We start from the raw sequence: 14,470 nt of genomic DNA on the forward strand, positions 1-14,470 counted from the left end.
GCTCAGAAATGTATGTACAGCAGTGGCAAACATGATATTCTGAAGAACATCTGTAAAAACATTACTGGAAAACCCACTGAACATGAAATGATGAGTAGCATTTTTAGTCCTTCTTATCTTCGTGCAAGCTGTTTTGTGAGTGCTCATTTTATATAAGAATCACTGGGCAGTTTCCTTTCACATATAAAACACATATTAGTATAGTTAAGATGTAATCAAACTGATTATCATTCTCAATGACTTCAGAATATCTTTGATCTTTGCAAAGGAGCAGCCATCTGTATAGATACTGCATTTGTCTTGCAGTACTTTTTGCACTTTATCCTGTTCAGAGCCGAAATCATTCTTGGTATTGTACAATTGAATTTGTGTGTGCTCTGCAAAGGTCCTGTTTTCACTCATTGATCCATTAGCTGACATTTGGCACTTAGAGATATGTCATTCTGCTACTGCAAAATTCTACAAGTTCTTTCAAAAAAGCCCAAATGCCAGCTTTTACAAGTTTAGTTAAAATGAAGTTGGAGTTTTAAAAATAAGATTCTGTTTAAGTAGAATAGAAAGAGAGTTTTCCCTATACTAGACTGTTGTGTTCCTGAGCACTGAATGAAATACTGGATTTAATAGCAAAGATGTAATTATCTTTTTAAAAAACTAATGATATTGGGAGAGTCTTGTTCTTTAGTCTTACTGACTTTTCCAAATGTGACAAAACTGTTCAATTTCCAACCTTAGTAAATCAACCTCTAAAATAATTAGAAGTTTGAATATTGACAGAATTCCATTAATACGTTATTGACTGTAGTGTAAGGCTTCTGCATATATATGTATGCACCTGAAATCTGGTTTAATCCCTTGATCTTCACTGCAGTAGAACTGGCTTATTAATTCCAGAATCTGTGATGAAAGTGTTGTTGTTTCTCAAACAACAGTGAATTTTAGAAATTTTACTTAACTCTCCCTTGTTTCAGCTTTGACAATCTTGAAATCTGAATACTTGCCATAGTTTTGTTAGCTCTCACTGTATCGGTTTAACTGCAGCACTCAGTTTCAGGGCCTACGAGAGAAATCTAGTTTTGGTGGTTACTCTGCTGAAACAGAAAACAAAAAAAGTAAATTATATTTTATTTTACTGGGGTGTTTTTTTTGGGACAATGATAACAGGTTAAATAACCAAAAGAAATGGAAGCACTGCTTTTATTTGATGGTGGCATCAGTTAGGATCACCATGTAAGTAATAAGCAAAAAGTCTGGGGGGGGGGGGGGGGGGGGTGTTGGAAGGTAGGGGTGTTTGGTGGTAAAGGTGATTGATGAAGAAAGGAAACTGTGCAGTGATTTCAAAGTAAGAAGTGGAAAGTAGTGAATTGAGATGAGCAGAAAAATTCTGTGTTCAGCATCTCATTGCCCTAGGAGCTTGGGTTTGTACCTGTACCATATGTTTGGGACGTTATATTACCTAATAATATACATAGATTCTGTGTAATTAAAAAGGCTGGAGCAATAGATTTTAATTGGATACTCTGAGGAAAAGTGTGTTTGGAGAGATAAAGCATGACTGACATAGCTGTCAGCTGAAGAAATTTTTGAATAACAATATATATGTAAGAATATGCAATAAATAAAGGGGTTGTATTACTTTGTATAGGATTTTAAAAGGTGTTCCTCTTTTCATCAGTTTTTAGGCTTTGCAAGCTTTTCCCTTTGTTTCGAATAAAAGACATGTTTTGAAATGAGCTGCTCTGTAGCATAATTTGGTGTGTGTAGGTGAAGTTGGCACAATACCTGTTTTGAGTTGTTCTGTCCTTCCTTCACTGAATAATTTTACAGAATTGTCATTCTTAGGCAACAAAGTGTCCTTAATTTAAAAAGATGTAAAGAAAGACTTCCATATAGTTGGTGTAAAATTTGTATTTGTCTTTCTGTCTTTATTAATATGCCATTTTGGTTCAACTGGGATATTGCACCTGCAGCTGGATTCAGGTTTATTTAATGAAACTGCTGACTAGAGACTAATTTGGAGCCTGTTGAAATTTTCACAAGAAGCTGGTTTTAACAGTCTTTGATTTAGCTACTCTGTTGTAGTCACTGTTCCGGTGATTGTTGTCACCTAACATTTTATGCTTCGCAGTTTGAGAATGGCAAACAAACTGCTAGGTAAGAAAATAGTGGTGTTTCTGTCTTCCTTGCGTGCTAGTACCCTATATTAAATGTTGTAGGTAGCTGTTTGTTTGCTTGGCATAAACTGTTCTGCTTGGAAGGTCCCTTTGGGACAGTTCTTCGACGGTATCTGCAGGTTATGTGCACAGGAAAGACAGTAGTGTCTTGGGGCACAGATATACAAATATTGTGATCCTGGGTAGTTTTTTTTCCAAAAAGAGTCACAAACAGCAGAGTTCAGCAATTGTGTCTTCCTATTGCTGATATGTTTAAAAAAAAGAAAGTCTGTACAGTGTGTGTGAGGAAAATCTAATTGCAGCAATCAATGTAGGAATATCTACACAAAAAATGCTGAGTCTCGTGTATGAATACCTGCTTCATACAATCTTGTGGTGATGTTGTATTTCAAGTATACAATTATGATGAATGGTATTTGATCCCATTATTATAATTATTATTTCAACCAAGAGAAACAAAACTAGATGGTAGGGTGGGATCCTCAGGAGTTACCAGCTCTGGCCAAACTGTGTTTGGCTCGAAGTTGCTGAGAGTTTCACTGTTGATTTTTGTGGGAGATGGGTTAGGTCACTGCACAGTACTTTTGAAATCCCACCTCTAACTATTTCTGAGTTGAGTGTGTGATTATTTCCTCACAGGGAGGAGTCCATCACCACAGCCTTCCAAAAACACAGGTGATATACGTCAGTCAAAATACCAAATTCCAGTAACTTAAACCATCTCCTTTCTAAGATTTATTAATAAAGCTAACAGGCTGATGCTGAGCATTTGCAAGCCCAGTAATGAAAAGTGTTCTGTGGGCTTCGCTGGAAGTTGTAAATGCTGAAGATGTCCAGGATCAGGCTTTGGATGAGCCATTTGGGACCATGTGTGGTCTCTCATAGGCTGGTTTCATGTTTGCTTGCAGTAGTTGGAACTAACCAGCCATGACAAAAAAAGGAACATTGCAGGTCTTATATTTGTGCTGGGTGCTACTTCTGCTTTTAGAGTGAGCACAATCTGAAAGCCCCTCTGCACTCGGCCTGTGCCATGGCTTCTGAAATCTGCGGAACAACTTGCGTCAGTGTGTGCTGGAGAAGAGAACCTTCTGGCACGTACTGCACTCCAGAGCTAACCCATCTCCTGTCCTCAATTTTCAATTTTTCGATGGTATGGAGTTGCTAGAGGTGATGGGGAAAGAATCGCATGTAAATTTACTTTCGGGTCTCAGGCCCTTGTTCTACTGGAGTGACTCACTTGAAGTGATACTAGTGTCGAACACAAAGCTCTCAGATATGTCATACAAATGCTTATTATATAATTAATATAATATAATTATATTAATTGTTATAATATAATTATAACTGTCAATATAATTAATTATCCTTGGCTCAGCAGCCTATCAATATACGTATTGCTGCTATGCTCTCTTTCTAAATGAGTGTATCTATATAAGTTGTTCTGGATCAGCTTTTGGCTGTGGAGCCCTCCTGGTTTCCCACAATGTTTCTGACTGTTTCTGATTGTTTCCCACAATCTCTCTGACATAGTGGTGAAGTTTGTGCACCTTGCAGGGGTGTGTCATGGTGCTGGGGTCAGGATCTCTTGTAAAAGAGCTATTTGTGCAATGGCAAGTGAAGGAACAAAGTATATATAGCGGAAATATGGAGGGGTTTCTGAGCCAGCGAAGCAAAGGGTTTGTAGATAATGCTACCTCAGGTAGCCACACACTTGAGCAGTAAAAAATCCTCTTCTTTCCCCAGCTGGCAAATAAAATGCCTGGTGGGTGGCAGATTGTTCCACCTTGTTGGCAAAGCATCTCTTGTACATAAATCTGCGACTTTCCATGTGTGGTGTTGAACATGTTTATGTTCAACATAAACATGATTATTTGGATTATTACAGGAGTGTGCATTGTTACAAAAGGATGGATTTAGTTGCATTTTATAATGACCCTTTTGCTTGAATTCTTGTTTTTACAAGTGCATCTGAAGAAGTCATAGCTCAGCATCTGAGGTAATTTAATAGAGTTCCCATGAATAATGTAGTTTTGTGTGTCTGAGCTGCAGAATGTATTCTGGAAATCCTATTTGAGAAGTCACCTAAATGTGCTTTCAGAATTTTTCAATTTCTTAACAGTCATAGGAGCAAAAAAACTTTTGAAAATAAAATGACAGTTGAAATGAGCATTGACAATGCAAAGCAGTAGTGTAGGATTGTAGATGTGCTGTTTTAAATATATCCAGTGACATTTTTAATGCATCAGAAATGATTATCTAACTTCCCTACTTGATCTGGTAACTTATTATGATAGCTGACTAAGAAAGAGAGGCTAACTTTGTGGAAAAAAAGTATGAGTTTTATGGTTGTCCTTCTTGAAGGTTTCCAAAAATAAAAAAAACCAAAGTCTGTACCACAAACATGTTTCTTCTTTGAAATAAATTTTGTTTGGTTTATCAACTGGGTAAAGAAAAATGATTGTGTGAGTTTAAAAGAAACTACATATCACAATTTCAGGCTGTAACATCTGTTCAGAGAAAGAGAAGGGCAGGAGAAAATGCAGCTTCATTTTCCTAGAAATGTAAGAACAATTGTGTTTTTAGAAAGAAGTTTAGATCTTTTTCGTATAGATGCTCCTTTTTTTAGAAGCTCACTATTGAGCCTTGGGAGATGCATGACTAAGCTATATGCTGGCGCCATAGCAATGTGAAAGCAAGTCTTTTTAAATCTGACTGTATAGAGATGATCTCTGAATGATGGTGTTGCTTCCTCAAAATCATTAATATTCCACCAGTCTAGAGCAGGACTTGTGCTGTGATGGATGAATGTGTTTAACTTGAATCTTTTCTTCTCATACCTTTTTGCTTCTTTACACAGGGAATGAAGTATCTGTGCATTCCTGCTGCTGACTCACCCTCACAGAACTTGTAAGTATTTTTTAAAACTAAATCACAAAACCCCAGAAATCCCATGATGCCTATTTTAAAATTTGCTGAAAGCTCTGATTCTGATCTCTAATGAGTCTTACTCTTACACAAATGTGGGGTCTAATCCGTTAAGAAAACACAGTAACACTTCATTTCACCCTGCTTTTTGTGTGTGTTTGTAGGAGTCTCAGTATGTAAACACTCTTGATTTGTGGCCTTAAACTTCAGGAATTCCTTAGTGAATCTGGGCCTAATTCAGTCACAGTTTATTCTAGCCACTGTTTTTGTAAATCTTTGTTTTGTTTGGCTCCTTCTTTTTTTTTTTTTTTTTTTTTTTTTTTTTTAGTGCCAACTGCAGCCATTAACAAAACAAAATATTTGAAAGATGTTTGGAGCCTGGTGCCTCAAGGGTTGAAATAAATTCCTCACAGTGGGCCTTCAAAACAAAATCCCTGTATGCAAACTACCACTGTGACAATCTGCTGGGGACTTCTTGAACCTGCCTCAGAAGTCCCTGCTGCTCTTAGTATAAGCTGGCGTGGCAGGGAGTTTTCTGCCCTGCAGTGACTCTCACCTTGAGGCCATAGATACTGCAACTAGGGTGCCAAGCCCTGCTCTTTCTCATCTCTGCTAAAGTTCATGTAACGCTAATTGATTTACCCTGGTTTTAATTGAGCATGGCAAGTCTTGATTCCAAAGAGATGTCAAAACAAAAGAACCTGGATGGTGACCAGCTCTTTCTTCTAGAGCTCACTGTTTATGTTGGGGAGAGGTGAGGGGGGTTTCAGCCACATCCTGCTACCAAGTTTTGGTAGAGAAACAAGTAGTGGAAAGAGGCCTTCTAGGTACAGAAGGAAGTGCAGCACTGCTTTTCTCTTGTATCACAGCAATTTTCTGGCTCATGCTTTTGGGAGATATTTTTAGAGCATGTGTTTCTCATACTCTAGAAAGATTCCAGTGTGGCACTTGATGTGTGATGATTTGCCTTTTCATTCTGCATTTCTGTCATGATTTTAGGGGAAGGGAAAAAAAAAGCACCACACCCCACCCGCAATAAAAAACACCCTAATCCCCTAAATTTCAGGTCTGTAATGAGAAGGCAGAGAGCTAATGCCTTTGTCATGGACAACTTCCATGGCCTTAATCTTTAGAATAAAAATAAATACATTTGAAGAAGTATCATTTTGGGAAGGAAAGCTAATATGAGGTTAGAGGAAAACATTCACATGTCATTAACTGTTCATTGGCTTTTTGAAGTGTGTAGCATTTTTGACAACATTTTCTAAATCTCCTTCCTTTGTTAATAGAGATCAATTGGGAATGGGAAGAGAAAGGATGGCATTTATGATGAACATTAATCAATGTACAGTTCCCTCACTGTTAAATATCAAGGAGTTATATTGCAAAACCAGCTCCTGTGCTCGAGCTGTCTGGCACAGTACCAAGGCTCTTAAGGCTTCAGTAAGAAGATAGAATATTTGCATGAGTATTGTTTCTGTTACACTGCAGGCATCTAAAATACTTGCTTTGGTATCAGGTGGTTGCAAGCAAACGTCATTACTTCTAATACTGATACATTCAATCACTTAAAATAAAACTTGATGAGTAACTGATTTTTCTTCATTTACTTTATACAGTCCAGGCCTTCAAGTATAATCAAATCATGATGCTCACAAATAGCACCATCACTTGCTTTGCACATGCAGTCTTCTGAAAGAAAGAGGAAGTTCTTTTTGTTCAGCCTGTGAGGACTGGATGCAGTCTTATCTAGGAGTGGTTAACCATACTGCCTGTGCCCACTGTGGAGGGAGGGATGGCTAGGGAACAGGAAGGGAATTGGTCCCTCTGCAACATCTTTGCATGTCTACCCTCTTCTTAAAGGAGGATTTTGTTGGTTTCTTTCTAGGGAGAAAAAAACAACCAACCAAGCAGCATCCTGTATTGCAGGTCCTTGTGTTCTCTTAGCAATGAGCCCATCAGGCACAACTGATGGGATGCACTCTGCTCTCTTGTCTGTTTCCCAACAGCAAGGACCAACTGGAAGCCTTTTACCCAATGAATTTTGGGACTGTGAGCTCTTAATACACTTCAGCTCAGTCTTTCTGAAGGAAACCTCTGGTTTCTTGTGTGTATAATGCACATTTAGTCCTAGAAAACTTGTTTAGTGGAGATCTTTTCCTGAGAGGGATGACTTGCCAGGGAAATAGAGCAGGGATTCCCCTGTTAGCATGTGGGTGTTCACTAAAGTGTCTCAAAAGCTTTATTCTACTCCCCTGTTCTGCCCCTAGCAGGCATAGGGAGAAAGCAATTGCTTTTCAGACTCAAGGTACTTCCTAGATGTTAAATCAATGTTTTCCCTGGTCTGTGAGAATTTTACCTTGGGCCAGTAACTGCTCCAGAAATGTCATCCTCTATAGAAGTCATCACTAAAAAGTTATTTCTATAGAAATAAAATCTTCCCTTCCTACCCTGTTCCAGTTAATTGTCTTTGGCTGCCTGTTTCTAAGGAATTAACATCCAACAGTCAGGTGGTTAGTGGTGATAATGCAGAAGCCAGATGACCTATTAAGAGGAGAAAATTTTGGTAGGATTTTTTTCCTTTTACATCACCAAAGCAAAGAAACATCAAGATGCTTTGTCCTATCTGATTTGGATGCTGTCTTCTTAACCTTTGTAAATCTTTGTAGAAGTCTAACTAGCAACAAATGAAAATATAGCTCTGGTATCATAACTCTGCTCTTGGTCTAGTTTTGAATTATGCAGCGTGCTAATGCGTAAGTGCAGATAACTTCTACAGCATCCTGGTAGGGGTGTTGTACTGGTGCTTCTTCCTGTGGTGTTTTCCCAGTGTAAAGATGATGCAGTTCAGGACCCAGCTTTCAGCTGGGAGATGCAAGAGCCAGATACCATGCAATAAATTGTCCTGAAGTCCAACAAATGGGCTGCAAATCAACATATTTGTCAAGTGCTTTCCTGTTAGAGATGATAGTCAACTGTTCTGTGGTTAGTGTAAGACTTAACATTTTCTTCTTTGTGTCTGGCACTTGCCACACAGCTAACTGGTCCTCAATGTTAGTTTTCATCTCAATATGGTGTTACCATAACCTTGAAAATGAGTTTAGGCAACTGTGTCTGCTGCTCCAGAAGAGACCCTGATGCCATAGGGCTGTGGAGGAGTACATAACCTCCTTTTCTCTGGCTCAAGGTGAGGAGGGGCCAGGGTGCTATAGAGCAGCACTAATTGTAGATGTATTTCTCTTCTCATTTTCATGAATGCCTGTAAACACACTTGAAAGCACATCAGCAGACTGAGCATCAGCAGTGAGGAAGGGTGAAGAAAACTGGGTGAATGGAGTTCACAATGTTTACTACCTTGCAAAGGTGTTATATGCTCAGTCACAGATATTTTTCAAACCAGAGTGTTGAAAGTGTCTTACCAAAACTTGTGTGAGACCATTGAAACAAATTCACTGGTGCATGAAGCTGCCCTCCTGGCCAGGTTTTCTAGAGAGAAAAAGAAAAGAAGATCAGGTCAGATAATACAGACCTAACCAAGCTGCATCTGAGTGAATTCTTTCAATCTCTGCTAAGCTCTTCATTGTGCAATAGCAAAGCCTCTTGCACATATAGCCAGAGATCTCATTTGTTCTCTAAGTTTGTTTACGTGAAACCTCTTGTGCTCCCCTGGCAGACCTGAGCACCATGATTTGTTAGAACTCAGCAGTGACAGTGGTTTTGCATGGCAGTCCGAGTACACATGCATTTGTAAGGCTTTGTCTTCATTTACCCGCATGCTTCATCAGTTCCTTGAGAAACATAAAAGCCTGAGTTGACCTGCTGTCCTAAGGCTTGGGAATGCATTGTGCCTTGAGATTTTCCAAATAAGCTGCTGAGGTCTTCTCCAGCTGTGTTTTCCATGTTGTAGCCAGTGATGCAGGAACTGCATTGGAAAGGGAGTCCCGTGCTTGGGAACCTTTTTGTTTATTCCAGTTAGATATCCTTGCCTTTGCAAGTTCTGCAGGCAGTGACACTCTGCATCAGTGTTGTCCTTCAGGACAGGAGAATTTACAGTATCAGCAGCTGCACTGTTAGGCAGGAAGGGAAGCTTCCTTTTATGTGGGTATTCCTGATTTTTGTGTGGCTGCTGGTGCTGGGCTGAGGTTTTTTTTTCTGTTACCCTTGTGGTATAATATTCACCCAGAAAGGGGAAACATCTTGAATACAGGACGTTGTGTTTCATGGGTGTTGAGCGCAGTGTGCTTTCAGGTTTGACCTTGCCAGCAGGCCTGGCAATGACTGCCCCCTAAGAACCTCTTTCCTCTGCCTGTGTTGCCTCCATTGCTACTGCTAGTGAGCTTGAATTGCAAGAGCACTCAAAGGCCACTGTGAAATCCATCTCTGCTGAGCTAAGAGGTGCTGCTTGCACCTGTGGTAAACTGCAGGCAGCGCCAAAGGCTTTGCAGGTGGAAAGGCAGGGTGAGCAACTTGGAACTCGAATGCAAAGAGGCAGTGCTGTATATTCACTCAGATGATGACAGCTGCCTGCTTGCTGTCCTTCACTATGCCCCACTTAAGGGGCACAGTGAAAGGGGTGTGTGTAAAGGATAATGAGATTATGAACCCTAAAGTTTGCAAATGGAGTCTTCTCTAGGTTTTGTCCTCTGCTGCTTTAAAATGGGTGGGCTGTAGGCTGACGCCCTGAATATGGGCAGAAGGGGTACTGCTGTCTGAAAGGAAAAGACTGGACGGAACTTAAGAAAACAGGGCTTGAATTGAGATTTTTTTCATAGCAGAGACAAAAGGAAGTGATTTCACATGGCCAAGCAGAAAGTCTTAATGCTTAGACATGCCCTAGCACATGGCTTGAAGGAGGAGGTAGAGTTAAGCATGAGTTTGGGTAGCAGGTAGTGTCTCTTTGTGAGGGACATTATGTCTGGAGAGCTGCTCGTGCAGTTGTGCTGGATTCCACCTGACATCTGAGCACACAAGGACATGTGAGGTCAAGTCACTGCTTTAAAGAAGAATCAAACACAAACTGAAATACAGACTTGACAGTCATCAGAATAAAGTTTATCACACTGTAGTGCCTAAAATACCAGTTTCTTACTTGGATAGAGTGGCAAATAATTTATGCCAGTGAGTTCTGTGTTTCCTTGGCAGACAATAACTTTTACTTTGTAAGATCTGTATTCAGTTCTAAATTCTAGAAACAGTGTGAGGTGAGCTTTCGGATATATTTCTTTCTTTCTAAGTAGTGATTTTACTAAATGCAGCACTTTCTTTATCCTCCTTCTGCTTTTGTTTTCAGAGCACGGCATTTCAGAGAGAGCATCAAATTTATCCATGAGTGCCGGCTCACAGGTGAAGGCTGCTTAGTTCACTGGTATGTATACTGCTCACTAAAAAAACTTTTTAAGGGTTTCTCTACCTTGATTTGGATGTTCATAATTTTAATAAATTAGTGGTCATCTCCCCTCTGTAGCAAAATCCTCTTGGACTGCATTGCCCCCTTTATTCAAAAAGCCCCAGAAGATTCGCAAATGCTTTTAAAGCCTTATGCTAGGACTTTCGAGTCTCTGGGGTGGTCAACTGCTTGGAGATGAAAGGAGCCCAAGAAATTATTCTTGACCTTCTCTTATCAAGCATTTTTGTAGGATTTATTTGACTAGGAATGTGTTGGCTGAAGACATACTATTTATTTCTCATCATTTTAATCACTGTATTTCTAAATGTGATTTCCATAATCCTAATAATTTGATTAGTTTCTCTAACAGCTGTTTTGGTGACTTCGGAGTTGTTAAAAAAACCTCTTTGAACAGAAATTGATTTTTTTTCCCCTCTTTCTTTTCTTTAAACTGCTGAACATTCAAATGTTGCATTTGTTAGTAGCAAGACCCTGATTGGAGAGATGCTCCTGGGACTGTAAAGAATAGAAAAGGAAATCCCACCCTGGGTTTTTTCTTGCTCTCTGCTATTGGTTGTGGTGTTTGTACTGTATGTCCAAAGGACATATCTGAGTCTCTATCTGAAATCAGAGTCATCTCATGATTTGAACACTGGACTTGTACGCAGGCCCTGAGTATAAATCCTCACTTTGCTATTGACTCATGACAGGGCTATGCATGAGCCATTTGGTTAGTCTTGGTGTATGGAAAACAATAAGTAGAATAAGTTGTCTGAATACTGATAGAATTTTAAAAAACATAAATTTGTGAAGTATTCAGAAACATAAAATGGTGAAAGAGTCTGGTAACTATATTTTTACTGTAGTAAATATAACTCTAACACATTCTTTATACTCTCAATAGAAATGATTCTGAGTTTGTCCAGTGTTGTCCAACCAGGCATAATGAATGATTCTTACTCTATCCCAGCTTTTCATCTGGGGAAACTGGAGTCCTGAGAGTTTAAGCTGCACAATGCAGTCAATAGCAGAAAGAGGAACTCAAGCAACCAGACATATGTACCTCTTATTGGTTCAGTTAAAGTTCATTTTGGCCCCCATGAAATTGCAGCCTTTATTCATGGTGGAGAGGAAACAGTCTTATTTCACTGCTCTGATCTTTATAAATAGAAGAAAGAAAGTGGGTGACTTACTTCTGCCGTTTTAAAACCCAAATCTGACTTAGAATGTGTGCACTGTCCCCTGCTTTTGTGACTGCTTCATACTTCTTTCTTCCTTTTCAGCCTCATATGAATTACCACTCAAAACTCACTTTCTTGATCATGTAGATTTTTTTCTACTGCATTTAAAAAAGTAGCACCAAAGCCATTTAACTCAAATATTATAGTATTTCTTCCTCATGGCAAGCAACACTGCAGTCTGTGATGTTGAGAAGTAATGCTTTTAGCTGTGACACGTAAAGTGCAGCACTGCTTCAGTGTATTGCATGCCCTTTTCCATGCAGCCTTGCAGGTGTCTCCAGGAGTGTCACACTGGTGGTTGCCTACATCATGACCATCACAGACTTTGGCTGGGAAGATGCGCTGTCAGTTGTCCGCGCGGCGAGGTCCTGTGCCAATCCAAACATGGGCTTCCAGAGACAGCTGCAGGAATTCGAAAAGCATGATGTTGATCAGGTAAATAAACTACAACAAAGAGCTGGGAAACACAACTCCAAGTCAGATCATGAGCTACTTCTCACTATTTTTGGTCTGTGTGGTTTATCTGACTCCCTGTTTTTGCTTTGATGGAACGGCTTCTTAGCCCAGCCAGTTCTACTAAGGAGATACAGATAGATCTGAAGGTATCAGGGAATGCTGGATGGGAGAAGGGATCAAGCACAGCATCTAAACACCTCCTGCCCATCTGTGCTGTCTGGTGGTTGTTTCATGTGAGCTAAGACGCAGTTGAAGATTAACACCTTTAGAGGGGTAAAAGGTAAAGGGTGAGTTCTCAGAACATAGGTGAAAGGCCAACCTATAACTACCAGTTGTATAAAAGTAGTGAGTTTCCTCTCAACACATTCATTTGGAATAGCAGGAAAGAAATCATCATCACAAATCCTTCATGTCCAGGAGTTAAACTAAGTCCTCATTGTGATATGTGTGTGGTGACCCCCCTCCCACCTTCTGTGGCTAAGACTTCATAAATTTTCTTATGTTTAGGGCAGCCTCAGATCTGAACCTTTTTTTTCTTGCGAGCCTTTTGAAGGTTTTGTAGGACTAGGAGAATCAGTGAAAGGGTAGGATAGCTAAAGGGGTTTCGTAAAACAAAAATTAGTTTCTTACTCCAAAAAAACCCCATCCTACGCAAAAGACCTGCTCCCTGTGGGTGATTAGTGACTTCCACTTACGTTACCAACCTGCTGTGGCCGTCCCTTCCATTTTCCATTGCTCAGCATGTTGTTGTTGTTGTTGTGTGGGCTTTTGTGCCTGTTGTGCTTATTAAAAATAACAACAGAGGTGAACCAAAGTCGGAAAGCAAAATACACAAGACAAAGGATGTTGTTTTTTTTATTCCATCCCTGTCATTCTGCTGCAGAAAGCTCAGAGTTTAGAAATTACCATTTGTTTTGCATGATGCAGTTAGCAACTGTAAATATTTGCGTTTTTTTTTTTAATATGTAACTGAATGTTTCCTGGATCATTTGGAACTGGTGTAAATGGTAGAATAACTGATTTTTAAGAGACAAAAGACAGAGAGGGACTTTCCAGACTTGTCTCCTTCCTCCCTTACAGTCATTTCTACTCTAATTGGTTGGTCTAACAGCAATGACAATTAAGGCTGTATGCAAATAGCCTGATAAAGACAGTAACGTCTCTCTTTTTTCATCCACCATGGACTGTGCATTCTGTCTTTATTCACTGAGGGGGAGGCAGTAGGTTGCAAAAAGAAGTATCCACCTGTATTCACTGGCTGGGCTGTAGTTTCTTAGTGTCTCTTAAGAGCAACCACATCCTCAGCAGGTGTCTGTTTACACACCTGATTTCGGTGGAATGATGCCATCTGCCAAGGGCGTGAACTTTTTTCAGATTTCAGCAGCATTTGGTGTTTTGCTGTTCCCCTAAAGGGTGGTGGTATCCTGTGGCCTCTCTGGAATGTTGTCCTCTAGATCTTAAAGGTCCTAAAGGATGAGGTTTAGTCACTAAGGTCATGACATAGTTTGCACCTGTTCCAAACTTCCACATGGTAGCCTGAGGCTTCAGATTTGCCTGAGGACCTCTTTAAGGAATGGGAGGAAGTATCTATGTTGAGGTCTTGTCTCCCAGTATCCTAGTAAATTACCTTTATGGATCAAGCTATTTCATGAGCCCCAAACACAACAAAGCTATGAAGGTTTAAAGTTTGGAAAATTAATATTATCCCCACTGGGACACAACAGTTGGAGTCTGTGTTTACTAGCTGTTTCTGCAGGTGAGCTCAACAAAATTATCAGGAGTTGGGCAGTTCCTCAGCTGGAATTGTCCTCAGCTGGACTCAAATTCTCCAGCAGGCAAAGTGTCAGAGCTGAGTGGATAGAAAAAGCGAACATGTGAAATTTCCACTCTTTCCTATAAGACAGAGTTATCTGTTGGCAGGTCCAAATCAAGAAAAAAGAATGGGGGATTTATACAATATGCACTTATGGAGCTTGTTGGAATACAGGTATCTTGTGGTAAAAAAAATGGGGGTTTAAAATGAGATATCATGACAAAAGAATTAATTTGTGTTATCAGACACAAAGATACTGCCTCAACCTCTGAGAGCACCTGAGCTGAAAATAGCTGGAAGCTGAGGAAATGGCCAGGGTAAAGGTCCCAGCATTATTGCCCTGCTGTTGCTTGATTCTTTTCTCATCATTTATATCTGGTAACTCTCAAAGCAGGATACAGATGGACTGACCATCAGCTGGGCCTGGTACATATGTTACCATGTACCAAATTCAGTCATTCATATCAGTAACATATGG

General features: G+C 39.9%; 1 protein-coding gene across 7 annotated transcripts in view; it reads left to right on the plus strand.

Annotated features, from left to right (window-relative positions):
* Nucleotides 1-14,470, plus strand: part of DUSP22 (dual specificity phosphatase 22) — a 48,028-nt gene that overhangs the window by 25,236 nt on the left and 8,322 nt on the right. For all 7 annotated transcript variants that reach the window (XR_008533984.2, XM_054630048.2, XM_077181428.1 and 4 more), the window contains 3 exons: nt 5,029-5,078; nt 10,387-10,461; nt 11,987-12,158. Coding sequence is in view for 6 of the 7 variants with exons in the window: in XM_054630048.2 (XP_054486023.2) it covers nt 5,029-5,078; nt 10,387-10,461; nt 11,987-12,158 (297 nt within the window). In the remaining variant the exon portion in view is untranslated. The remainder of the gene's footprint in view (nt 1-5,028; nt 5,079-10,386; nt 10,462-11,986; nt 12,159-14,470) is intronic.

This window comes from Agelaius phoeniceus, chromosome 1 (genome assembly GCF_051311805.1).
Source record: "Agelaius phoeniceus isolate bAgePho1 chromosome 1, bAgePho1.hap1, whole genome shotgun sequence".
Taxonomy (NCBI): Eukaryota; Metazoa; Chordata; class Aves; order Passeriformes; family Icteridae; genus Agelaius; species Agelaius phoeniceus.